The sequence below is a fragment of the Watersipora subatra genome, chromosome 3, assembly GCF_963576615.1.
Source record: "Watersipora subatra chromosome 3, tzWatSuba1.1, whole genome shotgun sequence".
Taxonomy (NCBI): Eukaryota; Metazoa; Bryozoa; class Gymnolaemata; order Cheilostomatida; family Watersiporidae; genus Watersipora; species Watersipora subatra.
The window spans coordinates 64,809,037-64,821,665 of record NC_088710.1 but is presented as its reverse complement, the minus strand read 5'-3'; the positions used below and the strand labels follow the sequence as shown (position 1 = coordinate 64,821,665).

General features: G+C 37.9%; 1 protein-coding gene across 1 annotated transcript; it reads right to left on the bottom strand.

The window, feature by feature from the left end:
- Positions 1-2,025: 2,025 nt before the first annotated feature.
- On the bottom strand, positions 2,026-11,240 carry LOC137389615 (T-box transcription factor TBX3-like). Its single transcript, XM_068075673.1, has 6 exons — positions 10,763-11,240; positions 9,592-9,859; positions 8,494-8,640; positions 7,516-7,592; positions 5,854-6,020; positions 2,026-3,243 (listed from the first exon to the last, which is right to left on the bottom strand). The coding sequence occupies exons 1-6, from the start codon at positions 11,176-11,178 to the stop codon at positions 2,672-2,674; spliced, it is 1,647 nt and encodes a 548-aa protein (XP_067931774.1). The 5' UTR covers positions 11,179-11,240; the 3' UTR covers positions 2,026-2,671.
- Positions 11,241-12,629: the final 1,389 nt, after the last annotated feature.

The window sequence follows — 12,629 nt, the reverse complement described above, 5'->3', positions numbered from 1 at the left end:
TCCACCAACATTTATTTGAAGACAGTATGGGAACCAGCAGATTTGGTAGATAAAACACCAGCGATTGTGATAAAACAGCATGAGCATCTTCTACTCATTGTAATATTTGTGGGCAGATAACTTAGACCATTGAGTTTTTAAAATTAAAATTCTTTGGTAATTTTCCACAAGCATAATGCATTTATTGGCAATCTAAGGGCAGTGCTTGTCTTATAGTCATGCTAAGGGCAGTGCTTGTCCTACACTCAAACGGAGCCATCAAGAAATACAATCTGTCAAAGTGAAAGATGCCATAATTGACGCATTCTAATATCCTGGCCATTCAATCTTATCTAAAATAGAATGATGCCAAATTGCCAACTATATTTAAATTTATACTTTTATTAAAGTATGACACGTGTGAAGTGTTCGGTGTTCAGTGTTTCTGTCACGCTTAAATACGAGTCTCGCAATAAATTGTGTAGGCTGTTTTGCACTGACTAGAGAATTTCCAGCAGACTCGCAGAACTCTTGCCGTTGCGCCATCTCTTGGAGTCGGCGCTCATCCATTAGCAAACTATGTCTATGTTTTATAAAATTTAACCTCAGAAATTTATAGCGCTGATAGAGATCTAAACAAGGATAATCTATTTGTAAGAGAGAAATAGCGATTTCGTAGTACTAATTAGTATGAATATCGCTGAGAGACCTTCATAACACGAGATAGCCATAAATCAGAGAGTTCGCCTATTAACCCTCTAGAGCTAGTTGTAATTTAAAAAGCTATAGTTGTTACGCTGACATGTGACCATCAAGGGAATTCTTTCTATTTCGCGTACTATAAACATATCCACAACTTGTAAAACTTTTGACGCTAAGGAATGAAAAGTATTGCATGAATATCTTTTCATCCATTCAGGTATTAAATTTTGTGGCGATTGGAAGAAGATTAGCTGAGAGTGTATGAGCCGGCTCGGTTGCTCTCTCCCTCATTAGGTGCCATTCAAGGCTTCCTCCTTTGTAGAATAAGTTATTTAACGCGACTATTCCATTGGCTTCATCATTAAATACGCGAACGAACGAGACGAAGCGGAATTGCATACGCTAGGCTTCGTGTGTTCACAGGCCTTGGAGGATTACATGAAAAGAGCGCATGAGAATGTTACACCTAAGGAGTTGAGCTCGAGCTAAGCTCATTGGCGGTCTTATTCATTTATCCAAATTAAAATCCCAATGCCCTATAATTTTTCCACCTTGATCCTTGCACAGTGATCCGTTATAAGTGACGCTCTGTGACTAAGTTGTCAGGTTTCACACTTACACTAAAGATAAGTGGAGTGCCGCCATGCTATTATAACTTTGGCAACAACAAGGCATTTACCTTGCCAGATACATCGCTGCCAGATACATCGCAGCCAGCCGGAGCTACTAAAGACAGATACAACACAGCTAACAGTAGCTACCAGCGACAGCTCAACCTTTTTTGTAATCAATTCTTTTTTTGTAAAAACAAGATAATAATTAATCATTGAAATTTAAGTATATCAGTCTGCCAATTTACCAAAGATGCTTGTCTATAATTTTAAAATATTTATATAGATTACTTGAGCATATTAGCTGAGCTAATTCTTATCGGAATGACCAGCAAGTGAATAGCGACCAGAAGTTCTCTTCACCAGCTCGAACTGGGAACTGGACAAACCTTTAACCTTTTTGGCAAAGTATGTGATGTTTTTAAGCACGTATTTTATGCCCTCAGCAAGCAACTGTTGCAACGTGTCAAACTAGTCAGACAGGTGCTTGTTCTTCATAGCTTGTTAACACGATGTATTTATTAGCTGCTCAAAGTCTCATAGTTCAACACTTTCATTTCGGTATTTTACACACGAGTGCTTGATTAACTTGTTCAATTTCTTTCTTCTCTGGCCACTTGTTCTTTACGGTTACCGCTAAAGCAACAGTTGGAAATCATTACCAAAGGTCAGCCTTGCCGTCAGCTTTCCTCAGCTTATGTCTCAGCCAGGGAAACAGAGGTTTAAATAATTATGCACTAGGCATCATGTATTCTGATTGCGACGACAATGAAAAACAAGAGCAATGTTGTCATACATTGGCTGGTCATTAGGAAATAAATAATAAAAAGAAGTTTACTGGATTCACTATTATAGAAAGGTTCGGCGTCTGCAGGACAAATATATAATCTTGAGATTAACGAAGCAGCAATTAAAAGGTGAAGGACATAGGCCTATGCATGCAGCTTTGTATAGTTTGTGGAATTCTACTAAATACTGTATAAATTAATTTATAAAACACTAAATAGTATCTACGTTACTATGAGGTCTTTTGCAAAACACGGTGAGTACATCAATAAAATAGTTTAGCACAAGACAAAAAACACAAAAATAATATTATATGTTACAAGTTTTCGGTCGACTAGAGTGCTTGTTATAACATATGCTTTTCAAAACTGCGCAGCTTTCAACTGAGAACTTCACTGTCTGCTCTGCACATCGCTATGGCAACAAACTTTTAAAATAGTACTCAGTAAAATTAATGTTACTGATATGCTATATTGTTATAGAAAATAAGCAATAAAAATTTATTTTGCATAAGAAAAATAAGTGGGTGACTGTAATTTGTATGATTGTCTTCTTTTAGCCTGTGTTACAAAAAGAGAACACAAGGGCTCGTGTTATACCTCTCCCTTAATCCGAGACAGCGTGCTAAGCAAGCTCTTCAGCTCTTCCCCAGCGTTGGCTGCCGAGTTGCGGGAGAGCAGCGAAGGCGTGGGCGCGGACTGAGCCACTGAAGAACTGATTGGTAGAGAGTACGGAGCGAACCTATGGGCCAGAGACATAGGTGGACGGGGTTGTAAAGTATTTGGTGGCATTGGCACTCCACCCTCCACACCAGCCATCGGGGGAAACCCTTGACGTAAAAGCTGGCTGAGCAGAAACGGATTCATAAAGGATGCTGCCGCTGCGTTTGTGTTCAGATCTAAATGTGAAAATATTGAGGAAGGGTAGTTTGGTTGAGTCATATATCCAGCTGCCATGGATGCCATATTGCCTGTCGCGTGGCAGAGATAGGAGAACATAGGATGGTTCGCGGATGGATGAATCACTGTTACATTTGGAGGCGAATGTTTTTTCAAACTCGGTGTGACTAACGCTGGCTCAGGAGACCCAACAGATGATGAGTGTAGAGACTTTGCTGGGGAGTGCTGACTTTCGCAGAGTAATTTTGGCCTGCTGCATTCTATATCTGCAAGAGAAAGTGGAGAATAAGGTGAGAGGCAGACCACAAGGTGCCTAAAAGGGAACTGCTCTAGGCTGATCTGGTAAAGAGTATTGCGAGACAGAGGCACTTGGCTTGAGACAGAGACTGGGGACACGCATGCTGAGGCAAACCACTAAATAGAAGTGGAGATAGGTTGGCCTAGACTGTAATTACAAGAGAGAGACAGGCAACTCTCGAACGACATAAACTGGTCGGTACGATGCAGTTGCAGTCCTAGCACAATTAGTCACCACAACTCTCTGTAATCTTAAATTCTAATTGCTTGGTTTGTGGTCTCATAAAAAATATCAAAACATCTCTTTCATGCTTGTACTAGAGAGAAGGTAAACACCAAACTTTACTGTTGAATGTATGCGAAATAGCGGTTTAGTGCATCTCATGATGGTATCAATTCACACTTCGCCTAGAGTTCGCATAATTTTAGAGAAAAACATGTAGAATTATGAGCAAGGCTTCAAAGAGACCACAGAGTGGAGGCACCGAGTACGGGGATTACTCCTAACCAAGGCGAACTATTCACTTTTTATCTAAACTAAGGGAGGGCTCAGGCGGTAAATACGAGAGACGAGCTAGAGACGCTACGCCTGGCAAAGCCATCGAGCTGAGATGTCGACAACATGGCTCCTGACAAAAAGGCAATAACTGTAATCTTGTGCTGACATGGCGAGAAGCCAGGCAGATGAGTCCTGAGCTCAAACACAAATATCTGTTGCCGCCAGAAGAGCTCAGGAGAAGAGAAGAGCTGTGATGAGCTCGGCTAGCACTTGTCGGCACTTGCCAATGTGCTCAAGCTGTTAGATATGTAGAGGATAGCACATTCGAACTTATTGTCAAGTGTTTTTCTTCTTTATAGCGGGGTGTGAAGCGTAATACAGCAAACAGGTTTAGGAGACCGGCTCTGTACTCAACGGGTATAATCGTCTTAACCGCCTGACAGCATGGACAGTGGCAACAAAATTAGCATAAAAAGAGATTATAAAACACTGGCGCTATTGATCTGCAGGTCTTCAATGAAGCACTTGTTACTACAGTGTCAGCCAAAGGCAGCCTCTTATAGATGTGGCAGGTAACCAAAGGTACTCTGCTTAGACTATTGATAAACAGACGCTTCCAAATAATAGCTGCTTTAGTTTATATAAAATTAAGCCAATCATTACCGGTCTCAGAACTCTCTGGCGATATTTGTAAACTTAAAACAATTTTTGTCAAATATTTAAAACAATAAAAATAATAAAAATTTTGAGTAAAATGGAGAAACGCAGTTAGCCCTTAATATAGCCCGAATAATATGAAATACGATGTAGAGCAGATTGCTATAACCTACAGTTATCGATGCAGATAGCCCAAAGCAGACAACAATCATCCTCAGTTTCTGAATCAGGGATTGGGAAACTAATTACTAGCAGTAAGATATTTTTACAAGAGGACAATATGAATCACAACTTGCCGTTAAATTCAACAACAAAACAGGATCTCAGAGAAACCTATAAACTTTTTCAAGAAAATAACAGAGACTATTATAGGTAGCCCTCATAATGGGGAACTGAGGCTATAAACTATGATCATCTCTTTAATATAACTTAAGCTATAGTCACCCCTTCCCCCTCCGTTCTATAAAACATAACCTACAGTCACCCCTAATTATATTGGAGCTACAGCTTGCCCCCTCAATGTAACAGAAACTGCAAGCAGGCTTCCTCGATCATATGCAGTTTGTCATAAACTGTGCACGAGAGAGAGGACACCCTGCAGTGATTCAAGTCGGCGTCATCCAAACACCGAGATCTCCAAAACCCATGTTTGCTGAACATTCCATAAGAAAACTAGTAGCGGCGGAGGCAACGCTAAGTGGGATGTGCACACAGACAGAGTGGCAGCTCTCCTATCGATAAGTGTGTATTTAATGCAGATAGCAGCCTGCTCGTGTTAGTGATGTAATAAATACATAAGTTACCTTTCAGTACGGTACCCGTATCGCTTTTTATCCCTACATCACGCCCCCGACAGGGTGCCTGCTTATGCTGGGTCAGCATTTTTGGTAAAACAATAAAAGTGTATTTCAGTAATTTAAAAAAACTAGGTAAAGGTTTGCGTTAAAATATAAACAATTTTTTGTTAGCTATTTGTATGCTTAGTAAAAATAGTCTCTTTAGAATATCAGAAGATTTAAAATATCCCATTTTTCCAAGATAGTTTAATTAGCGAGCGATTAATTGACTCTAAGTGGTATTTCAACATACCAAGTGAATGGTGTATCATTGTGATACACAAAACCACTCTTTGGGACATTTTTGAGGTGTTTGAGTCAAAAGCTAAGAATCGTGTACAAATGCTCAAAAAATAAAGTAAACACAGGCGGGCGGGTCAATTGTGTGAAATCTGGGCGGCTATCAGCTGTGCTTCCGATAGACACCTTTGATAAGTGTAACTCAAAGATAAGGATTGACCATGTTCAGGCCGCACAGCAGTCAAGCACACCACTAACCTCTCCACTTATATAACTTTACATATAACACTAACATATATTTTATTTTGTATATAGACCTCCCGATGACGACTGGCCAAGGCGCTTACCATTAGTAATACTGTTGTGTTCATCGGGAGAATCAGACACGCGCATGCAGGGCGTGTCAAGAGATGGGCTGGCCACACTCGAGTCAGCAGGATTGCTCACGACGTCTAAATCATCGTCAGCGTCCGAGTCATCGTTTTCTGGGCTGCTCATTTGAGATGATAGTCTTCTGTAAACAAGAAGGACATGCGCTTAGCTACATAGAGCTATATTTATCATATGAATGTTTGGTTTGTAGTTATAAAGTCTCGTTTGCACATTCATGAAACCCGCTATTGTATCTTTGACAGCAATTTATACTATTACAAATAGACTTTTGACTAGACCTGTGCAAGCTGTGCACTGGGCAATGAACTAACCAGGTCAAGGCCATTGAAAACAATCAGTTGTGAACTTTTTCAACAAATTACCTTAACCTCGATAGCTTCCATTTTAAATTGTAAAATTGAAAATGCCTTTTGATGTTAACCAACGAAACAGGAAGCATTGACAAGATTGAAGAAAAACCACCATGTTTGATTTTTAAACAATCCTATGCCATAAAAACAACATCTTTTGCATCGCTGCTCACCGATGCAACACGTCATTCTCTGTAGTCACGCCTTAATATATGCAAGCTATTATCTGCAGCTCAATCGTTTGGGTGTAAACTCAGGTCAAATCTACCATACATTTATAAGTAAATTATATTTCACGAACTTAATTAAGTTTTGCGCAGTAGAAATAATAAATCATTTTCTCACCTTTTTCAGGGAGCAGTTTTTTCAAAATCAGACTGACTAGTTACAATACATTTAACCCTTCCGCAACTGATTAATTCTAGTTTTTGGGATTGACTTGGACTAACAGGTGCGTTATAAATTGATCTCTCACATAAAAACAAACATCACAACTACGTTTTTGAAAGCGTTTACTTTTGATATTTGAGATATAAAGATTTTCATATCGAAAACAGATTAATGTATATGTTAAGGATAGTTTTAAAATATCTGCAGCATTATTGTCACCCAAAAAAATTAATGAATTAGCAAATTAATTTTATTTGCCTAAAAAATGATTTTGACTGGCCATTGTTGAGCAAATAAAAAACTCTGAACAGCAAGTCAACCCATCAACTACTAAATGATGTCTTATTTGAAACAAACTGCTGTTTATCTCCCTTTTCTTAATAACAAGTCCTACAGAAATTTCATAATTTTGTGAATTAGAATGGCTACCTAAAGTTTGTTACCTAAAATATTCATATTTTTTCAAAGTCAAATTATCAATGTGCAGAAGTTGTTTAAGGCACGACTTGAATAAAAAAATCATTATTTTTCTTTTTTGACATGTTAGAAATTTGTGCATTTGTAAACATGTAAAGCCATTTGTGAGCAAAGCTGCTTTGCAGGAATGTTATTTTCACATACATGTATTTCGAATCACTTTACTTCTATAAAAAATACAAACATGTTTGAAATATTTTCCATTTTTAAGGCATCATGTTTTTAAATTATATGCACTAACAGCATATGTTTTCTTTTTATGAACAAAAAGCTGGAAAGAGCTGCAAAAAATGACTTATCTATTGTAATAAATTTTGAATACATCCAAAGCGTAAACAAACAAATTTAATACTTGATTAGGTCAATTAGTTAGCAGAAATGTAATAAAATTTGACTTACTTTTTTTCTCGTTTTCCACTTCCTGTATCTCGAAAGCCTTTTGCAAAAGGATTATGATCTATCTTTAGCTGTGTGATCTACAAAAAAATACCGTTGCTACTTACCGCTAGCTTCTTGAACAGATCAACATCCGCTAATACGTTGTGCTCTAAAACTTTGCGTCTGAAATTTTAGGCTCGTAACAAATGACATTCTTATTATAAATAAGCAGTAGATGCCAGACAGTCTGGTACCAACACTACTCCTATTGCTAATAACAATTCATATTTGTGACAAACGCCGATGCTATGATACTCTGACACCTCCCTTTTGTAGTTTATTTTAATATAATGAGCTCATCGCAAATATTCTAATCAAATTCACACTTTCATACAGCAATTATTCAAAGTCGGCATATATTATATCTATAGAGATATCTTCGCTCGCAGCCTGACAAGTGCTCCAGTCTGGCATCTCAAATTTTTTATAATACAACACTCACTGGAGAATTCCGTATCAATGACTAGGTGTCCGTAAACACGAGCCCCGTCTTTTGTGTACCAGTATGATACCAGATATCACATTTTCAGATGTAACTTTAGTCAAATAGACATTTGGATATTTACAGTAACTGATCATGATATGAGATTATATTTAGATTTTTAGTGCATGCTTTTCATGAAAGAAAGTGCTGAACCTTTCAAGCAAAAATGAAATTAAAACTTTGATATTTTACAAGCAGCTGTAAGAGGCAAAAGTGGGAGTCGGTTGTATTTAAAAGATTCCTCCCTCTAGACAAACTTGTATCAACTATCCTCGCACTTCTATGGAGGTAATGCGACAAAACAAACATCGCAATCTAGAATATATTAGAGATAAAAGGATTAGCCATAGAAAGATCTATCCTGATCTTTAATAATGTCATCCATTAGAGGTTCGGCACGCACACCCACACTTTGAACAAACACGACTGTAACTTCTTATGCTACTGTACATTACCTTCTCATTTTGGTACGCGGTTACTGCGATGAACTGAGTCTCCTTAAACACGTATGTGCGGAACGAACTGTAGGGTAACTTGACTATGTCGTTACATTTTGCGAGGTGAAATCGAGGTTGATACTTGTGCATGGAGTTCAATATCGTCTGCAACAAAAAATCACAACAATCATTATATAAGCGAGCATCATCAAATAGGCAGGTATCTGCGGACGCCTGCGCTTATAAAATATGTACATATTCACACACACATAATAATAATAATGGCAAAGGTAGACAAGTTGCCAGTGTCTGAGGCAGTAATGAAACTGCTATAAAGATAGTTTGGGGTTTGTATAATAATCAGAGATTGGTGAACAATTAGAGGGACTGCGTGACTTGGGTAATAAGAATGTCTGTGAGACACTCAGCCCTCAGCAGATGGTACAAAATTCTTAGTCTACCATTATTTACTAGTCAGTTTTGGCAAACGGCGCCTCGAGCATTTATACAAATCAGCTATAAGGATATTAACGAAGGATTTATGCTAGTTAGATGAATGGCTGTACTAAATATGCAATAGAAGGCATAAAAATATCACATAACAATGATAAGTACGGGGATAGAGTTTGGCTGATATAAAGGAGATTTGGTTGCCTAAATATTACATTCTCTCTCACCAAATGTGATTATACTAAATTACTAAATGGAGCTACAAAAAATGACAATTTAGTGCTTTAAATATGCTTAGATTGTTAAAGATGGTAATGATTTAAAAATACCTTTTTATTTAATATACAATTTCCAATAAAATACCGCCAACAAGCAATAATTTTAGCAAATGTATTAAGTGCTAGGTCAATTTTAATTTTTAAGAAATTTATCTCTGCATTATACATGTTATATTATAACTATATTATAATTATAAGTACAAATGCAGGCATCAACATTGCATCCTCAAGTTGTTATTTTGTCAAACACGTGATTTTTTTTAACTATGTCAAGTAGAGGCTAAGATGAACAAGGTTTTTTAAAATTACAGTTAAATATATGTAGGTATGCTGTCAGCGTAAAATATTAAAACTAATTTTGAGCTTTTAGAATTTTATGTTGACTTACATAGCCATGCTTGTCAGATATGTTATTGGTGAGTTTCAATTTGTGAAATGAAACTGATTTTTGCATCCAATGTTCTCCACTCGCGGGTGAGTCAGGATGAATGTACACCCTTTTTGGCATCTCAGGGTCCGCTTTGCCAGCCACCATCCATCGTGAATTGTGAAATTTATACCTGCAGTCGTCTACTGGGTCTATATCCATTAACAAAATATATTTGGATCTTTTGTCAAGTCCTGATAGCTTTGTTTTGTAGGCAGGAAACATCCTCCTGAAACGATAAACAACAGTCTGCTGTCAAAAAAAGAATTAACTTTACAATAAATACCGCTTATTTATTCACATATCAAAACAGGTTTGGCTGTCTTGTGTGAATGACATGATTAGATTGCAGCCAGAAAATTGATGTCGTTAAATCATAACTATAGTTGGTATAACGCTGACACCTTCATTCAATGGTGTGTTTTGAAACAATATCACATTTTATTGTAATCAGCGTTATTGCACAAAGACATACAATGAAATCAATAGTCTCCCCAACGCCTCTTATCGTTTTACAGATTCAAGTTTGCAAATGCTTCAAAAGTAAACGAAAGTCATACAAAGCCAATCTCATTCGTTATATCAAGACACCTGTTTGGATACACAGAGTGAAAACATTGAAATTATTTTATTTCCTTTTCACTAAGTGTCACTAAAAATTGCTTAATTTAAATTATAATAACTTAGTGTCACGAAGTTGACAAAAGATTGGCATTTATCAGCTATTCACAGAGGTAATAGACTCCTTCTCCTTCTATAACAACAAAGGAAAAAATTGTGATTTCGCTACAGCCATTAGTCTGTATTGTCAACTCGTTGTTTGTAGAAAGTTGTGAAAACACAACAATCAATAGAAAACACAAACAAGATTGCCGTGCATGGGGCGCCATATGATAAACCGAGTGTTTACCTCACACATTGTGTGCCGACTTTGGCGTCCTGCCCTGTATCGATATACAATATATGTAAGATACATTGTTTTGATTTCTCCATATAGCTATACTCGGAAACTGCCTGCCAATTTTAAGAGCACTTTGAAGAACCTTGAAGGCGCTCTAGGTTTTAAATATTTGCAGCAAAAAATAAACCAAAATACTTTTTTAATTTTGAAAAGCTAAAAATAACGACTTACCTGCCACATTTAGTAATAACCATTTCTGTTCCGATGTCATGAAATTGCTCCCATAGGTCCATGCCCTCCAGCTCTACCTGTGCATCGTCACATGTCTCTCCAGATGCTGAGCTCGGCGTTGTTGGCTCTGTAGGCACTGGCGGCTGACTTGAATTGTCCAAACCTGCTCGCATTGATAGCTGCTGCTGCATCATTTCGGCGGCGAACATGTCCGAAAGCTTGCTGTGTGCCGGTGGAAGACCAGGAGCTAGTCTCGCAGCCGGCCATACACCATTGCCAGACGCGCTGTCAGCATTACCGAGAATAGAGTTGACACTAAAATCTGTCGGTCGCCTGAGAGCTGGCAGGAGATTGAAGTTCATGTTGCTGTGCAGCTTCGCAGCGGAATGAGCGTCAACTTGCGCCGGGTAAATCATTTGTACGAATGAGATGGAGGAGCGAGGAGAAGCAGGTCTTATGTCGCTCAAGTCAAGTATCGGCGTGGAATTACCACTGCAAGCGAGCATATGAGAATAGGGAATAAATCTAGGAATCTCTGATGCTGGCTTTTCAGTGAGCTCATGCATCATTGGCTATTCAATTTTGCTCAGCCAATGGGAACACTCGCAGAAGTTTATAGGTGATAGTAATTGGTCACTTTAAGCACTTGACTCTGGTTTTATTGTTTGTATATAATAAGTTTATTGAAACTTACAGAAATTTATTTGCCATTGCCTGTAAGGCTTGTCGCCAGTTCCATTATGATAATCCCACAGTAATGGTCGCAGCTGATCTTACTGAGGCAGGGCCATAGCGCTAGCATGAGATAATGATCACCTATTAATTGCCTACATTTATATTTGATAAATCGCATAACATTAACATAAATGAAGAATAGTTATATCTGCGCAAGGACAAGCAGCTCGAAGCTTTAGTAGGAATGTGAGTCTGGTAGAACGCTATTAGAAGCAAATATGTTTCTTTATTAAGAGGATTCCATTTTGTCTTATGCACACAAAATGGGGAAACAAATACGTCTCACTGAAAATTAGATTGATCGTGCGCCTAACAAATAGCGTTTATACACGAGGGCAAATATCTAGTTTTGAGATTAACTCTACTCAGAGGTGCTCAAACAACAAAATTTAGCGCTATTAGATTTTCGCGAGTTGTCAGAAAGCATTGTATAAATCATGCTATGCAAATATTGAAACAATAAAATTTAGTATTTTAGCAATTAATTAAAACCGATAGAGACTCTGAAAATTAAGCGAAGCACGTACAAGTACAGCGATAAACTGACAGCCAAGGTAAATTACATCAATGACGAATAAACACTAGCAGGCTATGGGAACATGAGCAGATCATCAGAGACAAGCAGACGGTCGACTTTCACATGGCATGATTGCACTGAAAGCTACTCATTTCCTTAGAATCACTCGCAATAACTTTTCTTCATAAAACCCTGAGGTGGACCATGTGACTGACCAAATTCTAGGTGACTTTCAAATCTTGTCTAAATGTTAGATTATTTTGTCAGTGGCTAATCATAGATTTCAAATACACAGCAGCAACCTGCAGCAGCTCGGTCTGCAATAGGCAGTACTGTGGACGGTCAGGAGCATCTTATGATTTTAGGCTCGCAATAGAGTCACCCTAAGGTAAAACCTTTTAGATTAGTTACGTGACCTTGGTGAGTGACCTTGATGAGTCATTAAATGGAACTTAAACAGTAAACTTTCAAGTTATATAGAGCAAATATAATAAATATCTTAAAAACAGGAGTGGTGCAATTTTATACCTGTGCAATAGCATTCGCAAAATCAAAAACATACATGTATATTAAGCACATGCACCTAGGTAAAGGACAGACTGCCAAGCAGGTCAT

What these genes read in the sequence shown, in the direction of transcription:
- LOC137389615 (XM_068075673.1), bottom strand. Translation starts at nt 11,178, where the DNA reads ATGATTTACCCGGCGCAAGTTGACGCTCATTCCGCTGCGAAGCTGCAC. An exon ending in TATCTGACAAGCATGGCTAT is followed by an intron (nt 8,641 to 9,591) that starts GTAAGTCAACAT and finishes TTTTTGTTGCAG; the next exon opens with ACGATATTGAACTCCATGCA. An exon ending in CCGCGTACCAAAATGAGAAG is followed by an intron (nt 7,593 to 8,493) that starts GTAATGTACAGT and finishes ATTTTTTTGTAG; the next exon opens with ATCACACAGCTAAAGATAGA.